Here is a 27,787-nt window from a genome sequence, read left to right on the forward strand (position 1 = left end):
ATCTCTCCTCACTGGCAGTTAACATAGGTGCACCTCAGGAATGCATGCTTAGCCCATTGCTCAACTCTCACTACACTCACCATTGTGTGGTTAAGCACAGCTCATATGTCATCTATAAATTTGCCAGTGACACCATTGTTGTGGGCAGAATTTCAAATGGTGACGAGGAGGCATTGAGGAGCAAGGTAAATCTGCTGGTCGAGTGGTGTTGCAACAACAATCTTGTATTCAATGTCATTAAGACCAAGGAATCAATTATGGACTTCAGGAAGGGTAAGTCAAGGGAACACATACCAGTCCTCATCAAGGGATCAGAAGTGGAAAGGGTGAGCAACTTCAAGTTCCTGGGTGTCAACATCTACCAGGATCTATCCTGGGCCCAACATATTGATGCAATCACAAAGAAGGCAAGTCAGTGGCTACATTTCATTAAGAGTTTGAGGAGATCTAGTACATCACCAAAGAGAAAATTTCTCCAGACGTACAGTTGAGAGTGTTCTGACCAGTTGCATCACTACTTGGCACTGAGGCTCCAGTACACAGGATTTAAAACGGCTGCAGAGCGGTGTAGATTCAGCCAGTTATATCATGGGCACAAGTCTCCCCATCTTCAAGGACCTCTTCAAAAGGCAGTACCCCCAAGAAGGCTTCTTTAAGGACCCTCACCATCTGGGACATCCCCTTTTCTCATCAGGGAGGAGGTCCAGGAGCCTGAAAGCACACACTCAAGGTTTTAGGAACAGCTTCTTCCTTTCTGCCATCGGATTTCTGAATGATCCATGAACCCATGAACTCTGCCTCTCTATTTCTCCTTTGCACTATTTATTTATTTTATTTTTATTGTAACTTCATAATTTTTCATGTCTTGCACTGTGCTGCTGATACAAAAACAACACATTTTATGACATACTGTACATCAATGATAATAAACCTGATTCTGATTTATGTATCAGATTATTATTTAAAGGAAGTTTGGAAGATTGTGCCCCTGGAACACAAAAATTTTGTGATTCAAAAAAGACATTAAGAAGTCATTTTAAAAAATTAAATCATGATTCTGTAATATTTTATGTTTATCCTTTGCACATAAAGTGTGAGTCACAAGGTCACCCGTACACATATATCATTTCTATGAAGGGAAACGATTTACAAACTTGCAGTTCAAATTAAAATTGTAAACCTTGACACCAGTGATACCCACAGAAATAACGTCTGCTGGAATGAATCACAAACTGCAAATCAATTAATTGTATAGAGAAAGGAAATTTTGCTTTTGTGTTTTCCAAACATTAATGCCCACGGAACAGAATTCAGAAAACATATTTTTATACTATAGTCATAATGTTCAACAAATGTCTGATCAGCACTTCACTTATCATCACACATTTTTCTGATTGGTCACACTATTTACCTGAACATCAAATTTTTAACAACTAACTAGTGGGATGCCTAGAGCTATTGTCAATTTCCCTTCCACAAGCTCCAATTCCTGAACATACTCTTTTCATCCTACTAATGCCTGAATACCCAAGAGTGGCTGTAACTTGACTGTTACATTTGACTTTAACATAAGGTTTCAGCTATATATCTGATCCATACTTGACTGTCTTCAACCATTACTCCCCAGCCTCAATGCTGTCTGCCCAGTTCCTGCAAAAACCTTCATCCTTTTTTTGTTGCTAGTTCCATTAAAGTGTCCATCAGATACTTATACTTGGTTACCATTTGATTTTTATTAGGTGCCGTTACGACTGTGTAGGTTTGGTGCATTGTTTTTAATCCACAACAATTATTTGACAAGAGTTGAAGGATTGGTTCTATATTCTAGTTTCCCAAGAGTGGATACTTGTTACACAACATGATGAAGAAGGTGAACAGAGGACATAAAGGCTATTAGCTATTGGAATGAAGAGGATGAGGGGAGGAGAGGTCAAACAACAAGTTCATGTCCTCCAGAAATGTTGAGCGAAACAACCTTAAACTCAATGACGCTATGAAGTATTATACCTAGTTTACTGTCTGATGTTGGATAAATGAATTTGCTGACACTTCCTATTCAAATAGATTTAACTATATTTCACTCTCGCTTCCAAGAAAGCTAGCAGAATGAGCATGGAGCTTCAAATGGATTGTGGGCTGGCCTTTGGTTCAAAATGCTATTGGTTGTTGATAATTTAAAAATTTGGGGTGTTACATAACTAAAAGGACTGTGCAATACAGACTGCTGGTCAGACAGAACAACACCTGGTTTCACGGCTGCACTTAAAATACTGTCATTTTGAGGTAGTTCACTGTTCCGCTTCCATTGAAACCACATGATAAGCAAAAAAAAAGTGGCTACAGAATGACAAGAGTTAGTCAAGTGCATAATCCACGGTCATGGATACAGTACCAGTATAATGAAAGCCATGCAGCCATCCAAACATGCAACAGATCAGACCACTATTATAATGAAATAATGTTTCCTGCATCAGTCTGGAGGAGCCACATATACAAAATAGGTATGAAGGTTCTTGATTGTTTGCTATATCTGGAACAATATCATCTTCACAAAATGACAGCTCTTCAGTGAATTTCAGGGCCTGCAGAGGGAGCAGGAGGAGACAAGAAAGGAAGGGGAGGGGTGGGAAGTGACACCAATAAAAACCCTTTCTATATTTGATATTCATGAACATTTATCCAACTAGTAAATGCAAACACAATTCCTCAGTCACCTTTTACCTTCTCTTTCTTTCAAACCATCAATTGTCCAAAATTTAAAAAATAGAATAAAACACAAAATAGAGGCTCATAAAACAAAATAAATGTATTGCATATAAACTTCAATTGTCAAGCATGTGCACTCACTAGTGCTTGGTTCGGTGTCCTTATCTGTGTAGGTGCACATTACTCAAAGTTCAATGCTGCTGTGTGACTGGGGCAAGTGTAAAACACTGCAGATGGACTTGATTTATTCTGCAGCACACAGGCTGCAACTACATAACTAGAATAGAGCAGATTGAACTGGAATTCCTGTAAAGAGTAACTTATATGTTATACGTTTGTCTTTCCATCTATAATACACGTCAAGAGATAAGATGTGACACTTGCCTTCTGTCTTGATGAGTGCAGCTCCAACAAGTTTGATGCCATCCAGGACAGCTTCTCACAAGGCTAGCATCTGATCTACCACTCTAAACCTTCAGCTCACAAGGCTACCATCCAATCACCCACTCTAAACCTTCACTCCCTCCATCCCCAACACCCATTAGCTGCAATCTGTAAGTTTAAACTTCTTCTAAAGCAGCTCCAAACATGTTGCTTTACCCTCTCAAACGGCAAAGGCAGCATGCATTGGTAGTTTGCTTTTCTGATCATATATTTTCCTGACTTGGCTGTTTCTACATCTCTCCAATGTCACTGGGTCAGGATTCTCGAACTGCCTAACTAACAACATTGCTGGAATCCCTTTGCGTTACTGCGACAATTTAAAAGCTGGCTCGCTATTACTTTCTCAGAGGCAATTAGGAAAGAGCACTAAATGTTGTGCTTGCCAATGACATAAATGAAAATAGCGGCACGAGCCTCACTGGTCTTTGGGCACCACAGTGACAATAGCAAAGTGGCAGAAGTTGCCAAATATCATCCTGAGAAATTAGAGCAGATCGGTGATCCACCTGCATCACTACTTATCCCCAGAGTTTTGCCTTTTCAATGCTGGTCTTAATTTCAATGACAGAATGCTAAACTACTACTACAACCTGAGAGTTTCATTCCACAATGTCCTCCACAGCTATAATTGCAGCAGTATGAGCCTATATAACAGAAATCTGAATTGCATGAAGCCAAACAAAATATACAGTAAATGAGAAAACCTCAATTTGTGTGGTATCGAAATGACTTTGGCAGCATTCTGAACTTGCCTTGCAGCATTCAGACCCTGAGTAGCATCTGTGTCAATTGAAGCTGAGACACTGTCCATGTAACTAGGTGTTACTTGCAGTTGCTTTCACACATGACAATGGAGTTGCCTGCACTTGAAGCAGGAAAAAGGGGTTATAATTTCCACAGAAAACTTTGTGAAGTTGTATGTCCAACTACAATCACTTTTTTACATAGGCATTCAAGCATGCCTGCCTATGCACCAAGCTGTGCATATCTATCTGCATTTTTGTAGCACCATCAAAACATTTCTACTGGTCCTCTGCAGTAGATCATATGCATAATCTCAGGGAACAAGGATCTGTCCCAACTGTACTCTTTATCGTTGCTGCAGAAAGTATATCTGTTGTACGATTAGCTATAGTGCCCATTTTTGAACTATACTCTTAATAATGTGCAGTGTCAGAATATAGAGTGGCTGTTGCTGGTATGAAATTGAGTGATTGTGTTTCTTCATCATAACTGTTCACTTTTTTTTTGGGTTGTTTTTGAGTGGTTTGTTCGGGGCCATCGGTGCCGACTGGGTCGTTTCAGTGATGAATGGCCCTGCGTTGGCTGGCAGCGTGGGGCTGAACTGAATTAAATTGAATACTTCTAGTTTGATGTTCGATATTCTATGTGCTGTTTGCTCGCTTTCTGCCATTTGCGCAATTTGTTACTTTGTGCGTTGGGTTTTTGATATTTGCTTTAACGGGTTCTATGGTGTTACTTTGTCTCATGGCTGCCTGCGGGAGGGTGAATCTCAGAGTTGTACTCTATATATGTACTTTGATAATAAATGTACTTCAAATCTTTAAGGACAGCTGCTGTCCTTACAGCTCTCCATGCTCAAGTTGCAGATTTTGGGTAAGAAAAGCAGGAAATGCTATAAATACACAGATCAGGCAACATCTGTGAGGAGAAGAACAGAGTTAATTTTTCAGGCTGATAACATTTCATCAGTTCTGCCTGACTTACTGCATATTTCCAGCATTCTTTTTTAATTTAAATTTGCTAGTAGTTGCCATATTTTGCTTTTGCAGTTCTTGAGAATCCTAATAATGAAAGGATATGCTAATGGGAGATATGATGAGGGAAGGTGGAGTAAATAAGACAGGTATATCTAAAATATTTCCTCCAGCTTCTGAGTCAAAAGAGAATGTAGAATATGGTTTTTAGAAATGAGGGAACTTTCATTTTCGGTGGTAACAGTCTCACCACCAGCCAACAGTTGCTGTTTCACTGAGGACGAACACTATTTTGGTCATGGACTGAGGATGTAACATTGTCTGCTCCTCACTAGTTATCCATTGCTTCCAGTGTCGTATTTCTCTTTGTCCTGCAGACGAGAGGAATGTATGCCCTTGATTGTGGTGCAATGTGCTTGAGTATTGTGGCAAACTATGAGGTCAGGTGAACCAAGGAATGTCAGAATGAAATGCTTCAGGCTGTCTTTAAAAATGTAGCGTAGCTTTAAGTAGTGCTAACTATCATGCATTGGTCCCTGGAGAGATGTGCAACTGCCGAATGGCTTGGTAAGCATTGGTTACATGCTGAAAACATGGTGATTAATGTGAAGGAAACATTATTTATTGCATTGGAATATTTTTAAGGGAAATAAAATGCAGCCTGTAGTCTTTTGTTAATTCTTTTCCTTAGTGGGAATCCATTTTTTTGCTGACCACTTAGATTTAGCAGACTGATCCACAGTCGTCCAGATATTTTCTATATCGTCAAATACAGGCATCATCAGAGCAATCTGTGAGTAAAAAAATGTGCCTCTGCTAGTCCTTCCTTAGTTTATTTTAAATTGTACAGAAGCAATACATCCAAAATAGAGGGTTTATCATATTTGTGCTTAATTGGCTGATCATTCTGTCACCTTTTATTAATTTTAAATACATCGATTCTTCTCTCATCTTCTAACATATGAAGTGTCTCCTAGTAAATATTTCAGCAAAATGGTTGATTAATATTTCTTCCATTTTACTGTGTCTCACCATAAATTTTGTTTAACCAGAAATTAATTGAGCAGTACCACAGGAGTATTATAAATCAGAGCCTGGATTATACTTATTTTTGTAAATGATGCAAATAAACACAACTGAAAATATGTAATATATGCATTTGAACCCATCAGCTGAGGAAGGATTGCTTGTGTATCACCATACAACTAGTGTATTTAAAATACTAAATATCTGTTGATAGATCTTCATAACAAAGCTTTGACAGATCTTATAGCAGTATACTTTTGTACTGCTTAATATAGTTAATTTTAAAGAATGGAGAAAAGATGTACGTATGGAATAGATTTTGTGCCTTATGCTGTGTAGCATGCATATTAGATTTTGTAAAACATTGAATGGATGTCTGTCAGGTCAATGCCAACTTAACTCTTTCTGAAAATCATAGCATGTGGAGTCTGTTGATGTCTGTAGAATGTTTGTTGATAGATGGATTCTTAGCTAGATGCTTTCTCAACTCGGGCTTATTTCTTATTGACAAACTTTAATGTACTTTATAAGTCCAAGAAATGTTGCGTCTGGATATGAATGAATGAGAATGAAAGTTCAAAGCTTTTGTCTCTCGATGACTGCACTCGTGAAACTTGTGTATATCTTGACCAGCTTTTCAAGATATTCCTTGGACGTCAGCCAGGGCTGCAAATCACGGTCAGTGCCTAGGACCCAGCAGTGGTTTCATGAGAGTCGGAATCAGAGATCCCCCAACAGCAGCAACATTTTAGTGGTGACTAAGAATTGTGAGCCTGGAAGTCTTTGTGACTTGGTACATAGAATTCTGTATGATTTACTTGTGTTGTCAATTTTCTGAGATACAAACATTTGTAAATTAGCCTTAAGTTACTTCGTTGTATTTGTACACTTATTAACACATCTCCTGAACACTTGAATTGATGGGACTGATTAATCCAGTCCATTATACACTGCTTTGCCATTGTAAAATATATAATGTCTAGGCAAAAATTCTGTTTGTTTAAAACTATGTATTTTAAAGTAATACACACAAAATGCTGGGGGAGCTCAGCAGGACAGGTAACATCTATGGAAATTAATAAACAGTCAACATTCCAGGCTGAGACCCTTCGTCAGCACTAGAAAGGAATCGGGAAGATGCCAGAATAAAAAGATGAGGGGAGGGGAAGGATGATAGCTAGAAGGTAATAGGTGGACAGGAAAGATAAAGGGTGAGAGAGAAAGGAACCTGACAGGAGAGTAGAGGGGACCAAAGAAAGGGAAGGAGAAGGGGATCCAGGGGGAGTTGAAAAAAAGGAGAGAGGCCAAAGTGGGGAATAGAAGAAGAGAAAAGGCAAAGGGGAAGTGCTTTTTACCGGAAGGATAGATATTCATGCTGTCAGGTTGGAGGCTACCCATATGGAATATCAGATTTTACTGCGCCATCCTGATGCTGGTTTCATCTTGGCACAAGAGGATGCCATGGACCAACATGTCAGAACAGGAATGTTTGAGCACTGGGGAGTTCTGCTTTTGGCGGATGGAGCGGCAGTGCTTGAGGAAGCAGTCCTCCATTTTACAATGGGTCTCACCAAGGTAGAGGAGGACATTAGACACAGTAGATGATCTCAGCAGATTCGCAAGTGAAGTGTTCCCTTACCTGGAAGGATGCTTGTGGCCTGGAATGGAGGTGAATGAGCAGCTGTAACACTTTACTGCTTGCAGGGATAAATTCCAGGCGGGTGAATAGTGGGGGGGGGGGAAAACAAATGGACAAGGAAATCATGAAGGAGTGATCCTGTGGAAAGCGAAGAGGAGTGGGAGGTAAAGATGTGTTTGGTGGTAGGATCCCTTTGGAGATGGTGGAAGTGTGATGGATGATGTGTTGGATGTAGAGGCTCATGAGCTGGTAGGTAAGGACAAGAAGAACTCTATCACTGTTAAGGTAGCAAGAAGATGGGGTGAGTGCAGATGGTCAGGAAATGGAGGAGAGGCGGGTGAGGACAGCAGTGGAGAAAGGGAAAACCCGTTCTTTGAAGGAGGAGGACATCGCTAATGTCCTGGAAAGGAAATCCACTTCCTGTGAACAGATGAAACTTCCTGTGAAACAAAGGAACTGAGAAAATAGAATTTTTGCTGGAGAGAATGGGAACAAGTATAGCCAAGATATCCATGGGAATCAGTAGGTTTATAAAAAGTGTTGTCGACCATTTGTCTCCAGAGATGGAGACAGAGAGATCAAGAAAGGAGAGGGAGGTGTCAAAAATGAATTTAAGGGTAGGGTGGAGGTTAGAGGCAAAGTTTATGAAATTGATGAGCTCAGCATAGGTGGATGAAGCAGCGCCAATGCAGAGGAAGAGTTCGGGAGCATTACTGGGGAAGGCTTGGAACATGGACTGTTCAACGTAGCCAATGAAGATGTAAGCACAGCTGGGGCTCATGCGAGTGCCCAGGGCTAAACTTTGAGATTGGAAAAAATGGGATGAGCCGAAGAAAAAATTGTTGAGGGATTTATTTTAAAAACTATTTATTTTACCATGGCTAAACACGCTAATCTTTCTGCCATAGTTAGTAGCATTATCAAAGAAAATCACAGGTCACGGTGGAAATGTGACATTGAACTTATCCAAAAGTCATCCAGAAACAATGCACTTCCATTCTCTATTTCTCAACTATTATCTGATTTTACATCTTCCCACAATTTTGATATGAGGTAATGGGGAAGGGATCTGACTTTGTGTTCTCTGCATAGAAAAGCACAACACTTCTGTTGCATAGTTCATTCAGTATTAAGATGCATAGTTCATGAAATGTACAGTTGCCACATTTCTTTTTGGTTCATGTTAAATAAACAGATACACCAGGATTCAGTACTTTGATCACAGGTACTCACAATATTTATTAATGATTTAGATCAGGGGTACCCAACCTGGGGTCCAAGGACCCCTCGGTTATTGGTAAGGCTCCATGGTATAAAAAAAGTTTGGGAACCCCTGATTTAGATGCTGGAGTGAAATGTAGTATCTCCAGGTTTGTAGATAACACCAAGCTGAGTGGGAATATGAGCTGAAAGGATCATGTAGTGAGGCTCCAATATGATTTGGATAGTTTAATGAGTAGATAAATAGATGGTAGAACCTGTAATAAATGGATAAATGTGAGGTTTCCCATCTTGATGGGCAAAGCAAGAAGGCAAATTATTGCGTAATGATGCTTGATTAGGAAAAGGGGGGTGGTGAAATAAGACTTGAGTATCTTTGTACATCAGTCAATGAAGGTAAACATACAGATGCACCAGGGAGTTAAGAAGGCAAATATTTTTCTGGCCTTTATAGCATGAGGATTTGAGTACAGGAACAGGAATGTTTTACTGCAATTATCCAGAATCTTGGTGAGACAACACCTTGAGTTTTGTATGCAGTATTCATCTTTTTCTCTGTGAAAGAATGTTATATATGCAAGGAGTGTAGAAAAGGTTCACTAAGCAAGTTCCTGGAATTTGTGAAGAGAGATTGGGTTGAGTCACATTGCACTTGGTGGAATTTAGAAAAATGAAAGGGGAAATCATTGTCGCTTATAAAATCCTGATGGGGCCGTACAGACTAAATGCAGGAAGGACATGCCCAATGATGGGGATATCCATTGATAGAGGGTCACAGATTAGAGATACAGGATAAGTCATTTATGACTGAAGTAGGAGAAATTCCTTCATCCAAAGAAAGGTGAGGATATAGAACTTTCTATCATAGAAGGTATTTAAGGCTATTTCATTAAATATGTTCAAGAAGAAGTTATTAGATACAGTATAGTTCTAAAAGCTAAAGAGTGCAGAGAATCAGGTAGAGTGAAGGAATAGAGTACAGAATTTGAATGGTTGTCTAAAATTGCATCACAAAACCTACCCCTTGAAAACTTGAAGAACCTCAATGAGATACACATATTGGCTGCAATTACTCCACTGCAATGTTTTGAAATAACAAAGCAAAATTTTCATAGTATTCTCCCAAATGTTTTTCACACTTTAGTAGAAATCTTAACAAGAGAGAAAATGGATTGAATTTACTATTTAATCAGACCTATTATTGAATTAGACTAAAGAGAAGATAAATAAATAACTGAAATAGATTTTTAAAGAACACACTTAAGCAGCAGTTGTAATGTGACAGACACTTCTCTGTCTATATTTCTTGCTGACTCCGTAAACCAGACAGCATAATCAAAGCCCCCGCTACCCTGCACATTTTCTTTTCTTTCTTTATGGATTGGGCTAAAGATACAAAAGCCTGAAAGCATATGCCACCAGGGTTAAGGACAGCTTCTATCCCACTATCCTTTAAAGGAGTCTTTTGTATGATAAGAGGATATTCTGACCTCACAATTTCCCTTATTATGATCTTGCACTTTATTGATTTTCTGCACTATACTTTCTCTGTAGCCTTTACAGTTTATTCTGCATTTTCATTGTTTTATTCTGTTCTACCTCATTGTACTGTGCAATGATTTTAATAGTATAAACAATAGGCAAGGCAAGCTTTTCACTGTATCACACATGACAACAATATTTTAAATTTAGCAAAGCAAGACTTTTAAGTTCCAATATTGCTATTCAATAAGTTGTGGCAAGTAATTTGTTGCATGACAATTGTAAGGAAACCGTTTCACTGCTTCGATTGTGAAGGATTGTTGGGAAAAATGGAATGCAAAACCAGGACAGCTGTGGTGACCACCAAAGAAAATCGACTTTATACCTCGTCAACTGAAGTGGAATTGTATCTGATGCGTTGAAGAAATGCACTGATGTAATACTCTGGACGATTTACGTAAGTTAAATGCATTCTGCCAATACCTCAACCATTCTTAATCAAGCTGTTTCTATTTAATTCACACAATAGTGCATTTGTATTAAAATAAAATTGAATAGGAGTTTTCATAAGTCTATTCCGTCATTTAATTTGATCATGGCATTTGTCCCAACAGGACATTTTAGATTTCAGGAAAAGAAATATAAATCAACATCGGTGACATAGACTGGATATTTCTGTGCAGGCTTTTTTAGCATGCCTTTTTTAGTTCTTATTGATTAAAACAATAATATTCACGTGCAACAGGTACTTTACAATTTTGCCTATTGTCCTATTACTGCACTGTAAAACAAATTTAATTCTTCCTCATATGCACCTAAGTAAAGTTGTCAAAAATTACTATACCTGTAATATTGCAACTGCTACTACAAATAACCTTTGCAAATGCTATCATGTCAGTTTAGATTTTTTTAAACTGGTTATTAACAATTAGTGAATTGAAAGAATAATTGACAAGGATGAATGACAATTGATAAGGCAGTTGAGGATTTGTCATTGAAAGTTATCACTGTGTTAGTGTGTTAATAACTTATCATCTGAATTTAACACGTACTATTTAAAAAAAAAGACTTTGATATAGATTCTAATTATGCATAGAATAACACAACAGGGAGTGATCCAGCCACCACACTAATTAGTGAAATTACTGTTATACAGAATAGATACTGTTGGGACAAGCAGAGATGGTCCCACAAGTGATGTTTTAAAAACTAATCTTCATCAGTATTTAATTTTTGGAAAGTCACATATTCATTACCTAATCTACAAAATTTGACATCTGAGAAAATGAACTCCATTTTACACCGTAGTTTATAAACTATAAAGTGCCTGCAGTGAGGACTCTATTCAACATTTTAAATGTTGAAGAGATACTGCATTTTTAATCTTAATTTTCATTGTTTTCTATGAGATCAAATGCAAACAGCCTTTAAAGAAAAGGACCACAGATATCCTCCAACTGAATATTAAACAGAAGCACTTGCTTTGCCTTACAATCCAACTGTTCACACCACTCCATCAATATCCACTTCACTTTAAAATAAAATCCAGCTGATTCTGGGTTAAACCACAATCCAGCGATCAGTGATCATGGTTCAATTCCCTCCACTGTCTATAAGGAGTTTGTACGTTCTCCCCATGACCACATGATGTTTCCTCTGAGTGCTCTGGTGCCCTCCCCCTGCATTCCAATGATGTATGGGTTAGGTCTAGTAACTTGTGGGCATGCTATGTTGGCACTGGAAACATAGCAACACTTGTGGGCTGTGTCCAGCACACATTTGGTCCGTATTGGTTATTGACACCAACGGCACATTTCACTGTATGTTTCGATGTTTCAACGTACACGCAACAAATAAAGTTTACATAGACATAGAATAGTACAGCACAGTTACTCTAATCTAGTCATAAACAAAAAAGGACTATGTCAGACCCTAAACATCCAAGCAAAAAGAGAGCAATCTACAGCTGTGCATGGTTATTTTCTAACTATTTATCATGTTTGAATTAGGGTATGACATCAATGCATTTATGTCAGCAAGATGTCTCACCCAGACATACTGGAGCAGTTAGTAAAGTCCTTTGAGAAAGAGCTAAACACCCAGCAACCTAGAAACTTTATTAGAGAGAAATGGGACCTTCTGGGGAATACCATCTACTGTACAGCCTTAGCTACCTCTGGGAAGACCTCAAAAACAAATAACTGGTTCAAAGCCAAATTCAATGAGATGGGCCCTGTATTGAAGCAAATTGTGCTGCAGTAGGGCCAAGTATAAATGTTCACCAACTGAAAGGAACCTACAGATCCTCAGGGCTGCTAGGAGTAAAGGTCAGCGAACTGTCAGGCACAACACCAATGAGTAGCAGATGCAACCCAGTGAAGACATTCAGACTGCAGCATGAAAGCCCTCAGTCCCTTTCAGAGCAAGATAGCTTCCCTCAAATGGGGAATTAATCATAGACAGGAGCAAACGAATGGAGAGATGGACAGAACATTACTCTAACCTCAATTCCAAAGTGAACACTGTCACCACCTTAGCCCTGGATGCCACTAAGTGCCTGTCAACAATGGAAGAACTAGATGCAAAGCCAGTCCTAGGCAAGGCCCCCATCAAGGCCATCAGCAGTTTGGCCTCAGTGAAGGCACTGGGCAATGATGGGATTTCCCCCAGACTTGATCAAGCATAGCCTGACTTCCCTATTGCACCCGCTGCATGAGGACCTCTGTCAGTGCTGGCTGGAAGGAGCTGTACCACAGGATATGAGGGAAATCAAAATCATTACCCCCTACAAAAGCAAAGATAAGAGAAGTGACTGTAACAACTACAGGGACATCTTCGGCTTGAATGTCATCAGCAAAGTCTTTGCCAGGCTCTTCTTGGTCTGTTTATAGATGTTGACTGAACATGTCTACCTGGAATAATAGAGTGGTCTCCATGCTGGAAGGTTAACTGTGGACATGACTTTCTCTCTCCAACAACTCCAGGAGAAGTGCAGAGATGCAGTGAAGAAAAGAGGCCTCTCTACATTACGTTTATTTATCTCACCAAGGCATTTGACTTGATCCGCAGAGAAGGGCTCTTTCAGATCCTCTCTAAAATGGGCTGTGTCAAATAAGGGGCCAAACTGCTCACAATACTCCAAGTGAGGCCTCAACACTGCCTTATACAGCCCCAGCATTACACCTTTGTTTTTATATGAAATATGATAACAGATGAAATATGAAAGCAAGCTAGCAAATAATATCAAAGTGGATTGTAGAAGTTTTTTCAAGTGTTAAAAATAAAAGAGAAATGAGAGTGGATATAGGACTGCTAGAGATGAGGCAGGAGAAATAATAAGGAGATGGCTGATGAACTAAATGAATATTTTGCGTTAGTCTTCACTGTAGAAGACACTAGCAGTGTGCCTGATGTAGTGTGTGAAGGAAGAGAAGTGGGTGCAGTTACTATTACAAGACAGAAAGTGCTAAAAAAAACCCTGAAAGACCTAAAGGTACATAAGTCACACAGTCCAGAGGAATTGTACCCTAGGGTTCTGAAAGAAGTAGCGTTAGAGATTGTGGTGGCATTAGAAATGACCTTTCAAAAATCAATGGATTCTAGCATGGTGCCAGAGCACTGGAAAATTGCAAATGTTACTCTATTCTTTAAGAAAGGAAGGAAGGCAGCAGAAAGGAAACTATTGACCAGATAGCCTGATCTCAGTGGTTAGGAAGATGTTAGACTCAATTGTTAAGGTTGAGGTGAAGGAATACTTGCTGACACAGAACAAGGTAGGACAAAGTCAGCATGTCTTCCTTATGGGAAAATCCTGCCTGACAACCCTGTTAGAATTTTTTGAGGAAATTGCAAGTAGGATAGATAAAGGGGATGTAGTGGATGTTGTATATTTGGACTTTCAGAAGGCTTTTAACAAGGTGCCACTCATGAGGCTGCTTACCAAGTTAAGAGCCTATGGTATTACAGGTAAGTTACTAACATGGTTAGAGTATTCACTGATTGGTAGTAGGCAGCAAGTGGGAATAAAAGGATCCTTTTCTGGTTGGTTGCCAGTGACTAATGGTGTTCTGCAGGGGCTGGTGCTGGGACCGCTTCTTTTTATGCTTATAAATAAATGATTTAGATAATGAAATAGATGGCTTTGTTGCCAGGTTTGCAGATGATACGAAGATTGATGAAGGGGCAGGTAGTGTTGAGGAAACAGGTAGGATGCAAAAAGACTTAGACAAATTAGGAGAATGGGCGAGAAAGTGGCAAATGAAATGCATGGTCATGCACTTTGGTAGTAGAAATAAATGCACGGACTATTTTCTAAACAGGAAGAAAATCCAGAAATCAAAGATGCAGAGGGACTTGGGAGTCCTTGTGCAGAACACCCTGAATTTTAAATTGAAAGTTGAGTCGGTCGTGAGGAAGGCAAATGCCATGTTAGCATTCATTTCAAGAGGTCTGGAATACAAGAGCAAGGATGTAATGCTCAGGCTTTATAAGGCACTGGTGAGGCCTCACCTTGAGTATTGTGAACAGTTTTGGGGCCCTCATCCTTGAAAAGGTGTGCTATTATTGGAGAGGTTCCCGAGGAAGTTCACAAGGATGATTCCAGGAATGAAAGGGTTATCATACGAGGTTCTAGGTCTGTACTCGCAGGAATTCAGAAGGATGAAGGGGGATCTCTTTGAAAGCTTTTGAAAGTTCAAAGGCCTAGACAGAGTAGATGTGGATAGGATGTTTCCCATGGTGAGAGAGCTTAGGACAAGAGGGCACAGCCTCAGGATAGAGAGGCACCCTTTCAAAACAGAGATGCAGAGAAATTCCTTTAGCCAAAGGATGGTGAATTTGTGGAATTTGATGCCACATGTAGCTGTGGAGGCCAGGACGTTGGGTGTATTTAAAGCAGAGATTGATAGGTTCTTTATTGAACATGGCAGCGAAGGTTATGGGGAGAAGGCCAGGAACTGAGGTTGAGAGGAGGTAGAAAAAAAAGGATCAGCCATGATTGAATGGTGGAGCAGACTCGAAGGGCCAGATGGCCTAGTTCTGCTCCTATGTCTTATGGTCTTATATTCTTAATCATCTTGAAATGAATGTTAACATTGCATTCACTTTCCTCCGAACCAATTCAAACTACAAACTAACCTTTAGGGAATCCAGCAAGAGGACTCCCAAATCCTCTTGCACCTCAGATTTTTTTATTTTCTCCCTGTTTAGAAAATAGTCTATGATTTTACTCCTTCTACCAAAGTGCATAAACATATACTTCCAAAACACTATGTTGCATTTGACACTTTGACCATTCTCCTCATCTGTTTAAATGCTTCTGCAGCCTCTCATCTCCTTCAACATTATTTTCCCCTCCACTTATCTTCATATCATCTGCAAACTTGGCCACAAAGCCATAATTTCATCACCAACATCATTGGCATACAATGTGAAAAGAAGCAGTCCTGACCCAGACCCTAGTAGGATACCACTAGTCACTGGCAGCCAATCTGTAAAGGGTACCTTCTTTCAATCAGTGAATGCTCTATCCATGCTGGTATCTTTCCTGTAATACCCTGTGCTCCTCTCTTGTTTATCAGCCTCATGTGTGGCACCTTGTCAAAGGCTTTCTGAAAACCCAAGTAAACAATATCTATCAATTCTCCTTTGTCTATCCTGCTTGTTAGTTCTTCAAGAATTCCAACAGATTTGTCAGGCTAGATTTTCCCTTAAGGAAACCATGCTGACTATGGCCTATTTTCAGATTTTTTTTTAGATTATGAAGACACGCAGTCCTCTTTTATTGTTATTTAGTAATGCATGCATTAAGAAATGATACAATATTTCCTCCGGTGTGATATCACAAAACACAGGACAGACCAAGACTGAAAAAATTAACAAAACTACATAATTATAACATATAGTTACAACAGTGCAACAATACCATAACTTGATGAAGAACAGTCCATGGCACAGTAAAAAGTTCAAAGTCTCTCAAGTGTCCCACATCTCAGGCAGATGGGAGAAGGAAGAAAAACTCTCTCTGCCATGCCCGACCACAGTCCGACTCTGAGTCATCCGAAAACTCCAAGCCTCCGATCAGCTGTCCAACACCGAGTACCGAGCACCATCTCATATGAACGATTCAACCTCAATCTTGGTTGCCAACAGCAGGCAAAGCTAGAGATTTTGAGGCCTTGTCCGGAAGATTCTCGATCCCGCAGTAGCAACAGCAGCGAACTTGCGTTTCAGAAATTTCTCCAGATGTTCCTCTGTGCTTTTACATCTGTCTCCATCAAATCAGAATTGTCCACGGCCCTATTTAACAGATATGATATCAGTTTCACCGGAGGGCTGCGCACACGCGGTGCGCTGCTATCTCTCCTCCTGCCAATTTGTAATTTATTATCTTATTTTATAATGTATTTTATAATGTATTATTTTATAATGTATCTAAGTATCCCGAAACCACATCCTTAACAAACGACTCCAACATATTCCCAACCACTGACGTCAAGCTCATCGTTATCGTGGCTATCCCTCGAAGTCGAGGATAAGAAGTGGCCCACAGAGCGAAGACGCCTGTCCGTGTATTTGTTTAACGTGTACTTGATGTTGCACTCCAAGAAGCACACGATACTTCACAAATCAACCAACTGATTCCAATGGCATGGAAACCACGACGATTGGAGCTGATGGATTTGTTGCAGCCTTCATCCGTCTTCACAGCCATTGAATTCGAAGTAACTTCATCCGCCTGTTCCACTATTGAGGTCTTGGTTAGATTGTTCTTTGTCAGGGACCTCACCCTCGACCTTACCGCCATGGGTGACACTACTAGGAGCATAGCTCCAGATGGCATTGCTCTCGGAATCACAGGACCACGCAAGCTTCTCCACCACGACAAGGTGACAATCCACGAAGAAGCTAACTGGCCTTTAATTTCCTTTCTTCTGCCTCCCACCCTTCTTGATGAGTCAAGTGACATATGCAATTTTCCAGTACTCCAAGATCATGTTAGTATGTTTTGATTCTCGAAAGACCATTGCTAATGCCTCCACAATCTCTTAAGCTACTTATTTTAGAACCCTAATATTCATCCATCAGATCCAGGTGAATTATCTACCTTCAGAACTTTCGGTTACCCAAACACCACTCCCTAGTAATAGCGGCTGCACTCACTTCTGCCCCTTCACACTCTCGAACATCCAGCATACTACTAGTGTCTTCCATGTGAAGACTGATGTAAAATATTTATTTAGTTTGTTCAGCTTTTCCTTGTGCACCATTACCATCTCTGTAGCATCATTTTCCAGTGGTCCAACCTCTACCATCACCTTTCTTTTACTCTTCATATATTTAGAGAAACTTTTGGTATCATTTTTGATATTATTGGCTAGCTTTCATTCATATATCATCTTTTCTCTCTTTGCTTTTTTTAGTTGCTTGCTCTTGTTTTTTATTTAAATATTTCAATCCTCTAACTTCCCACCAATTTTTGCTCTATTATATACCCTCTTTTGCTTTTATGTTGACTTTGACTTCCCTTGTCAACCTCTCGAATACTTCCTCTTCTTTGGGATGCATCTATCCTGTGCCTTCCAAATTGCTCCTAGAAATTCCAGCCATTGCAACTCCACCATCATCCCTGCTAGTGTTCCCTCCCAATCAACCTTTTTTTGTTACTCCTGGAGGTCCTGTTTTTCAGCTTTCTATCTAGCTCTCTAAATTCTCTCTTCAGGACCTCCTCTCTTTCCGTTCCTGTGTCACTGGTATTAATATGTACCAAGAACTCTGACTGCTCACTCTCCCTCCTCAGAATGTCGTGGCCACAATCTGAGACATCCCTGACCCTCACAACATTCCATATGGATCTCTCTATTGAGTCCACAGATTCTCCTTTCTACTCCTCTAACTGTGGAATCCCCTATCACCACTGTATTCCTCCTCTGGACACTTTCCCTCCCCTCTGAGTCACACAGCACCAGATTCAATGCCGGAGACCCTACTGCTGCAACTCCCCCCAGTCAGTGGTTTCCTGCCCCCCCCCCGCCTCCAAAACAGTATACTTGTTATTGAGGGGAACTGCCACAGAGGTACTCTGTACTGGCTGCCTATATCACTCCCTTCTCCTGTCATCCATTCACCTGCCTCCTGCAACCCGGGAGTGACTACCTCCCTGTAGCTCCTTTCTATCATCTATCCAATTTTCCTTATGAGCTGAAGATCATCTAGTTCTATAACACATTCTCTGAGGAGCTGTGGTTCTGTGCAGCTGGTGCAGATGTGATTATGCAGGAGGCTGGAGGTCTCCCAGAATTCCCACATCTCTCACAGTGAACAAGGGACGCGTGAGAGAAGGCTCAACACCTACATCTTGGGCATCTCCTGCAGAGGCAGAGCATTCAATTCTGAGGTTCTCGCTCATGTTGCCATCTGCCCCCCCCTCCCCCCCCCGCCAGTGTGTACACCCTGTTCACTCAGAATAGATTGCACTGGCTGAGCCAGGCAACAAGCATGTCTGCAAGCAGGACATCAACATTGAGACCTGGTGGAACTTGCAACCAACCGCACCAGATGGAAAAGTCCCCTGAAACAATCTTTCCTGAATCACTGAGTGTGTGCCCTCAGGCTCCCATACTTCCTTCCTGATGGTAACAATGAAAAGAGGGCATGTCCTGGATGGTGGGGGTCCTTAAAGATGGATGCCCACTTCCTGAAGAATGTCTCCTTCTTTGAAGATGTCTTGGATATAACGGAAGATAGTATCCATGATGGAGCTGACTAATTTTACAACTTTCTGCAACTTATTTCTATCCTGTGAAGCGGCACCACCCCACCCCACCCCATACCAGACGGTAATGCAGCCAGTCAGAATGCTCTCCAAGGTAAACCTGTAAAAGTTTTTGAGTGTTTTAGGTGACGAACCATATCTCCTCAAACTCCTAATGAAACAGAGCCACTGTTTTGCCTGCTTGGGTGCGCGACATCCTGGTACGAGAGGGAAAGCAGCCAGAAGTCGTGATCACTGGGATCTCTTCTGGGGAAGGTGGGACCTGTACAGATTGGATGGGTTGCACCTGAACTCGAGGGGGTGCAATATCCTTGCAGGTAGGTTTGCTAGCATGGTTCAGGAAGGTTTAAACTAATTTGCGAGGGGGATGGGACCCAGAGCGATAGAGCAGTGAAAGAAGTGCATGGAGTAAAGCCAGATCTAACATATAGAGAGGCTTTGAGGAAAGAGAAGCAAAATAAACGGTGTAAAGACAGTAAGGTAGAAGGGCTGAAATGTGTGTACCTCAATGCAAGAAGCATCAGGAACAAAGGTGTTAAACTGAGAGCTTGGATACATACATGGAATTATGATGTAGTGGCCATTACAGAGACTTGGCTGGCACCAGGGCAGGAATGGATTCTCAATATTCCTGGATTTCAGTGCTTTAAAAGGGATAGAGAGGGCGGAAAAAGGGGAGGATGGGTGGCATTACTGGTCAGGGATACTATTACAGCTACAGAAAGCGTGGGTAATGTAGCAGGATCCTCTTCTGAGTCAGTATGGGTGGAAGTCAGGAACAGGAAGGGAACAGTTACTCTATTGGGGGCATCCTATAGGCCCCCTGGTAGCAGCAGAGATACAGAGGAGCAGATTGGGAGGCAGATTTTGGAAAGGTGCAAAAAAAACAGGGTTGTTATCATGGGTGACTTTAACTTCCCTAATATTGATTGGCACCTGATTAGTTCCAAGGGGTTAGATGGGGCAGACTTTCTTAAGTGTGTCCAGGACGGATTCCTGTCACAATATGTTGATAGGCCGACTAGGGGGAATGCCATACTAGATCTAGTACTAGGTAATGAACCGGGTCAGGTCACAGATCTCCAAGTGGGTGAGCATCTGGGGGACAGTGACCACCACTCCCTGGCCTTTAGCATTATCATGGAAAAGGATAGAATCAGAGAGGACAGGAAAATTTTTAATTGGGGAAGGGCAAATTATGAGGCTATAAGGCTAGAACTTGCGGGTGTGAATTGGGATGATATTTTTGCAGGGAAATGTACTGACATTTGGTCGATGTTTAGAGATCTCTTGCAAAATGTTAGGGATAAATTTGTCCCAGTGAGGAAGATAAAGAATGGTCGGGTGAAGGAACCATCAGTGACAAGTGAGCTGGAAAATCTAGTCAGGTGGAAGAAGGCAGCATACATGAGGTTTAGGAAACAAGGATCAGATGGGTCTATTGAGGAATATAGGGAAGCAAGAAAGGAGCTTAAGAAGGGGCTGAGAAGAGCAAGAAGGGGGCATGTGAAGGCCTTAGCGAGTAGGGTAAAGGAAAACCCCAAGGCATTCTTCAATCATGTGAAGAACAAAAGGATGACAGGAGTGAAGGTAGGACCGATTAGAGATAAAGGTGGGAAGATGTGCCTGGAGGCTGTGGAAGTGAGTGAGGTCCTCAATGAATACTTCTCTTCAGTATTCACCAATGAGAGGGAACTTGATGATGGTGAGGACAATATGAGTGAGGTTGTTGTTCTGGAGCATGTTGATAATAAGGGAGAGGAGGTGTTGGAGTTGTTAAAATACATTAAGACGGATAAGTCCCCGGGGCCTGATGGAATATTCCCCAGGCTGCTCCACGAGGTGAGGGAGGAGATTGCTGAGCCTCTGAGTAGGATCTTTATGTCCTCGTTGTCCACAGGAATAGTACCAGAGGATTGGAGGGAGGCGAATGTTGTCCCCTCGTTCAAAAAAGGTTGTAGGGATAGTCCAGGTAATTATAGACCAGTGAGCCTTACGTCTGTGGTGGGAAAGCTGTTGGAAAAGATTCTTAGAGATAGGATCTCTGGGCACTTAGAGAATCATGGTCTGATCAGGGACAGTCGGCATGGCTTTGTGAAGGGCAGATCGTGTCTAACAAGCCTGATAGAGTTCTTTGAGGAGGTGACCAGGCATATAGATGAGGGTAGTGCAGTGGATGTGATCTATATGGATTTTAGTAAGGCATTTGACAAGGTTCCACATGATAGGCTTATTCAGAAAATCAGAAGGCATGGGATCCAGGGAAGTTTGGCCAGGTGGATTCAGAATTGGCTTGCCTGCAGAAGGCAGAGGGTTGTTGTGGAGGGAGTACATTCAGATTGGAGGATTGTGACTAGTGGTGTCCCACAAGGATCTGTTCCGGGACCTCTACTTTTCGTGATTTTTATTAACGACCTGGATGTGGGGGTAGAAGGGTGGGTTGGCAAGTTTTCAGATGACACAAAGGTTGGTGGTGTTGTAGATAGTGTAGAGGATTGTCAAAGATTGCAGAGAGACACTGATAGGATGCAGAAGTGGTCTGAGAAGTGGCAGATGGAGTTCAACCCGGAGAAGTGTGAGGTGGTACACTTTGGAAGGACAAACTCCAAGGCAGAGTACAAAGTAAATGGCAGGATACTTGGTAGTGTGGAGGAGCAGAGGGATCTGGGGGTACATGTCCACAGATCCCTGAAAGTTGCCTCACAGGTGGATAGGGTAGTTAAGAAAGCTTACGGGGTGTTAGCTTTCATAAGTCGAGGGATAGAGTTTAAAAGTCGCGATGTAATGATGCAGCTCTATAAAACTCTGGTTAGGCCACACTTGGAGTACTGTGTCCAGTTCTGGTCGCCTCACTATAGGAAGGATGTGGAAGCATTGGAAAGGGTATAGAGGAGACTTACCAGGATGCTGTCTGGTTTAGCGAGTATGCATTATGATCAGAGGTTAAGGGAGCTAGGGCTTTACTCTTCGGAGCGAAGGAGGATGAGTGGAGACATGATAGAGGTGTACAAGATAATAAGAGGAATAGATAGAGTGGATAGCCAGCGCCTCTTCCCCAGGGCACCACTGCTCAATACAAGAGGTCATGGCTTTAAGGTAAGCGGTGGGAAGTTCAAGGGGGATATTAGAGGAAGGTTTTTTACTCAGTGGGTGATTGGTGCGTGGAATGCACTGCCTGAGTCAGTGGTGGAGGCAGATACACTAGTGAAGTTTAAGAGACTACTAGACAGGTATATGGAGGAATTTAAGGTGGGGGCTTATATGGGAGGCAGGGTTTGAGGGTCGGCACAACATGGTGGGCTGAAGGGCCTGTACTGTGCTGTACTATGCTGTACTATTCTATGTTCTATGTTCTATATGTTCTTCACAGCTGCATCAGAATGTTGCGATCAGATTAGTTCCTCAGTGATATTGACACCCAGGAATTTGAAATTGCTTACTCTCTCCACTTCTGATCCCTCTCTGAGGAACAACACTTTAAAATTCCGTAAGATTTTTTAGGAAATTTAATCGGCAGAAGACAAATGGGCCCATAGAAAAGAACGCTGCAGAGCTGAGGCCACTTTTAGCTGCAACCTCTGCACCAGAGACTGCCACTCTCACATCGTTCTCATCAGCCACAGATTGCTCCGTACCGACATTATTAATAGCTGGGATGCAACATCCATGGTTGACCTTGACCAACGGAGGGCCACTTATTAGGATATGGAACATGTTTACATTTCATTGTAATTACTGCAGTTTTTATGAAGACAGACCATTATCTAGCTTAGATAAAAAGCAAAAAAAGGCACACAAAAACACAAACATCATCTAAATAAAAGGCATGCAAGAGTAGCAGAGTTAAGATTATATTACTGAAATACTATTATGGGGATAGGTCTCATTCCTCTCAACTGTCAACTAAATTACAAGGCCAGATCTTGCTGGTCTGATCATCCTATTTGGAATTACCACCTGCAGTAGTCTATACTGTCATTATCTTCTGCAAACCTGATTCCAAATCACCTGGTAGCAAACGCTTGTCTAATTTTGCCTGCTATGATAAACTGCAATCAATTTGTAATGATGTTTTAAACATATCAAACACTCAGAAACATTTAAAATCTATTAAAATAAAATTAATTATATAAAACTAAAAAAATAAAGTTAAGCATACATATTTAAAGTCCTTAAACAATCAAACATACTAAAATGAAATACAATAATGTTAAAAATTTGTCATATGGAAATGCACAAAGAACTTTCCAAAACACTTGGCTTGTTCAATACATAGGTATCTTGGATGTCATGTATTACAGATTAAGGTCTTCAAATACACCTGTACAACACCATATCAATGTACTTGTACCATGAATGATCAATTTCAGGGCAAACATTTTTCATTTAGCAAGCCATGGACATCTATCTGGACAATTATTAAGTTCAACATTTTTAGACTGTAACCATTATATCAATTTTAGATTGGAACCTTTGCACCAATTTTGACTTCGGTAAATTTTTTGCTGTTTGATTTACATCTTATCTGGCCCCTTATTTTGTTTATTTCTTGTTCTATCTTATGTTTAACATTATTATCCCATTTGTCATTTAATCATACCCGTCTGCCTCCATGTCTAAGAGGATCCTCTTATCTTTTTTTTTCCATCTTTACAATCTCTATGTTAGCAAAAAAAACTAAAGAAAAGGCACAGATTTTAATAAGTTGGTTGGAAGATCATCAACCTGAGGTAGTAACTTGGTTCCTCGGTCCATTGATGCATTTTATCCACTGTGTATTATCATTATCATCTTTTACTTTCGTACCTCAGTAAGTGGAGGGATTTCCTTATGTGTCAATAAAGTCTCATTCTCTGAAGAACCACAGATGGTATATCAAATTGCATAAGCACTACTTTTCATGGCAAACAAGAGAGGAGATAATAATAATGACTTATTCTGTGAATAAGTTCAATAACTGTTATCTACCATGGACCAGAAAATGCATAAATATATAACAAAATGATTCATAAAAATACTTCATGTTAAAGTAATCTGAATTATTTTCATTATATTCTTTGAAATAATATATGCAGCTATATGTACATATACTTCATGTAATGACAACTTACTTCAGCATTGCATAACATAATTACCAGCATAATATGCATCTTTCCAAACTGAATATATTATCATTCATATCTTTGCCCATGTTGTTTCACAATCAACTGCCAGATTAATATGAATTATGAAGTTTTATTTATCATTTTTATATCACTGATTTATTATGCAATGCTTCATAGTTACAGATGGGGTTATTGAAATACTCACACTACATGGCTTAATATATTATAGAATATAATACTTCTATAATAAAATATATATTTTCATGACATGTAAGGCTGATTACAGTTCCCAATTACAATCTTTGTACAAGTCATATTGAATGTTGCACCAGTGGACCTAAATCCACCATTTTTAAACTGCCTATAGTTCAAAATGATTCATATTTCTGAGCCTGTATGTGAATATTGAAAACCCCCTGAGATTATGTGGTATAAAGAGAAGGAAATTTACTTTGAGCTCTTACATTCTGTCTTTCTGGGTTACAAAATATAAAATCAAGGTTGTAATGGGTTTTGGGCACCCAATATTCCAATCCCAAAATGCTGCATTTAACTTCTAAGAGCCACGTTTAACAGGCAAGTTACTACCTACACAACTACCACACATCAGTTTAACAAAATTTGCACCGAACAAGCTCTCCTGCCAATTTCAGTAAAATGAGGGAAGAGCAAGAGAATAAAGTTTCAGCAGAATGAAATCAACTGGTAACTTTGTAAAGGAAAAAAAGGATAGGAACTTAACAGAATGATGGTCCATCCATGTTGGTTCTGCTTTGAGAAAAATAGGGGAAAAAATAGAAGCATGCAAAGTAGATAACACAGAGAAAAATCAACCCCTTGTTTTACTATTTACCTCTGGAATTCTGATTTAGCTTTCAAGTTAGCAACTATGCATTTAATGTAAAATGTTTTTGAGCAATTTAGAGTAAGAACAGTAGGCCATTTAGCTCCTTTAGCCTATTCTGACATTCAGTAATATTATGGATGATCTGCAGTTTGATTCCCTATACCTACCTTTTCCCCATATACAGTACATCAGCACGATTGATGAACAAAAATTGGATTATGTTCACACAACGTGATTGTTTATAATTTATAAAAACATGATACACTCAAATTCACAGAGGAGGTACAGAAATGGTAAATTCCAAAATAGCACTAGCTTATTAGAGGGATAGTTGTGTTGTAAGGTAACAGCCAAGCTTTTCCATGCTGATTGCAGCAGGCTTTCATGTTAATTCTCATGAGGAATAACTGGAAATTTAGAAATCTTGAATAATAACTTTTCAGCATCTGGTAAAGTGAGTACATCAATGAATGGCCATGCTTTAAGTTCAAGCTGGGGCTTTTTAGATCCTTATTACTTTTGGAAGCTAATTCATTTCATGTAACAGTTAATTTTCACCTAAGTCAGATGTGTAAGTGTGCCAGGTTTAATGTGTAAGGCTAGCAGAATGGGGTTCAAACTAAACATGTGATGGATGTTCACCATCTGGGGACATGCAGCCTTTCCTTTTTTTGCCAAGATCAGCTTTCTAACATAGCAGCTGAAACTTCTAGAGATCAAAGGGTTGTTTTTGAGTAAGGTAAACTTCCAACTAACATTCTTGTTTAGCTTCTTATCATAAATGAGAGCTAGTCTTCAGTTCTTAAATTTAAATGGCAAGAATAGTCAGTTTGAGTTAAAAGGACAGCTTGGCAAACAAACACACTGTCTATCCAGCACACAACAGCACAAGGCTAACTTCTCAAGAGTTGCAGTGTAAGACAATGGAATTATTTAATTGGGTTTGTTTCAAACCAGACAATGTGGCTAAATTATTTAGTTCAAGGAAGCTTGCAAAAGATTGATACTGTTACTTAGTACATCAAATAGCTGATCTGTTAATAGTTGGAAGGTTTGTGTGCTCTTTGAGTCAGCTTCACAGCATTAATTGTATGTACCTGAGAACTCTGTCTCCAGAAGCTTTTAGACTGTTTGTATAAAAAGGTATCTGAAAAAAACTTGTAAAGTATATAATATTGTGAACCCTCGGAAGGCAGAAGGACCTGATGGAGTACCTGGTAAGGCTCTGAAAACCTGTGTTTCAACCAACTGACCAGAGTATTCAAGGATATTTTCAAGCTTTCACTGCTACGGGTGGAAGTTCCCATTTGCTTCAAAAAGGCAACAATTATACCAGTGCCTAAGAAGAATAACATGAGCTGCCTTCATGACTGTTGCCCGGTAGCACTCACATCTCTACAGTGATGAAATGCTTTGAGAGGTTGGTCATGACCAGACTGAACTCCTGCTCAGCAAGGACCTGGACCCATTGCAATTTGCCTATCGCCACAACAGGTCAATGGCAGCTGCAATCTCAATGGCTTTCCACACAGATTTAGACCACCTGGACATCACAAACACCTGTGTCAGGATGCTGTTCATCGACAATTGTTCAGCATTTACTACCATCATTCCCACAATCCCGATTAAGAAGTTGCAGAACCTGGGTCTCTGTACCTCCGTCTGCAATAAGATCTTCGACTTCCTAACCGGAAGACCACAATCTGTGTGGATTGGTGATAACATCTCCTCCTCGCTAACGATCAACACTGGTGTACCTCAGGGGTGTGTGCTTAACCTACTGCTCTACTCTCTATATACCCATGACTGTGTGGCTAGGCATAGCTCAAATACCATATATAAATTTGCTAACAATACAACCATTGTCGGTAGAATCTCAGGTGGTGACAAGAGGGCATACAGGAGTGAGTTATGCCAACTAGTGGAATGGTGCCGCAGCAACAACCTGGCACTCAATGTCAGTAAGACGAAAGAGCTGATTGTGGACTTCAGGAAGGGTAAGACAAAGGAACACATACCAATCCTCATAGAGGGATCAGAAGTGGAGAGAATGAGCAGTCTCAAGTTCCTGGGTGTCAAGATGTCTGAGGATCTAACCCGGTCCCAACATATTGATGCAGTTATAAAGAAGGCAAGACAGTGGCTATATTTATTAGGAGTTTGAAGAGATTTGGTATGTCAATAAATGCATTCAAAAAACTTCTATATATATATGTGTATTTCTGTATTTTGCATATTTAATCTTTTAAATATACATATACTGTATAAAGTATACAGAATAAATTTATTTATTGATTTATTGTCACTATTTTTTTTCTTCTATATTATGTATTGCATTGAACTGTTGGTCCTAAGTTAACAAATTTCACGTCACATGCCGGTGATAATAAACCAGATTCTGATTCTGAATCTGAAGTCACTGTAGTGGCAGAACAACTGTATAAATGTAGAGGTAGAGGGTATTCAGGCTCATTAGGAATGGCCAAAGATCAGCAAGAAGAATGACAGTGTAACAATTTCATGTTATGAAAAACGTATCAAGTTTCAGGCCAAAAGCTCAACATAACTTTCTAATCAAGTTTATGACTAAGCATTCACAGCAAGTACTGTGGCTTGCTGCTTCTTAGGCCGATGCCCTCCAGCAATCCTGTACATGAAATGAATACAAACAAAGTCCCAGGCAAGTTATTCTTAGAAGCAGTTTAAAGCTGATTGGATTTAGTTTGTAATGTATAAACCATTACAAATAAAAACATAAAAGAATAAATTCATCCTTAGTACAAAATAAGCATTTGAAAAATGTCAGATACTTATTGAACTCTGCTT

At 40.2% G+C, this 27,787-nt stretch overlaps 1 protein-coding gene across 1 annotated transcript in view; it reads right to left on the bottom strand.

The window, feature by feature from the left end:
* Positions 1–2,500: 2,500 nt before the first annotated feature.
* LOC134345315 (neuroligin-1-like) overlaps positions 2,501–27,787 on the bottom strand; it is a 208,298-nt gene continuing 183,011 nt past the window's right edge. Inside the window, exon 5 of the mRNA XM_063045782.1 lies at positions 2,501–2,582. Within this exon, the coding sequence (XP_062901852.1) occupies positions 2,566–2,582 (17 nt within the window). The 3' untranslated portion in view covers positions 2,501–2,565. The remainder of the gene's footprint in view (positions 2,583–27,787) is intronic.

This window comes from Mobula hypostoma, chromosome 4 (genome assembly GCF_963921235.1).
Source record: "Mobula hypostoma chromosome 4, sMobHyp1.1, whole genome shotgun sequence".
NCBI lineage: Eukaryota > Metazoa > Chordata > Chondrichthyes > Myliobatiformes > Myliobatidae > Mobula > Mobula hypostoma.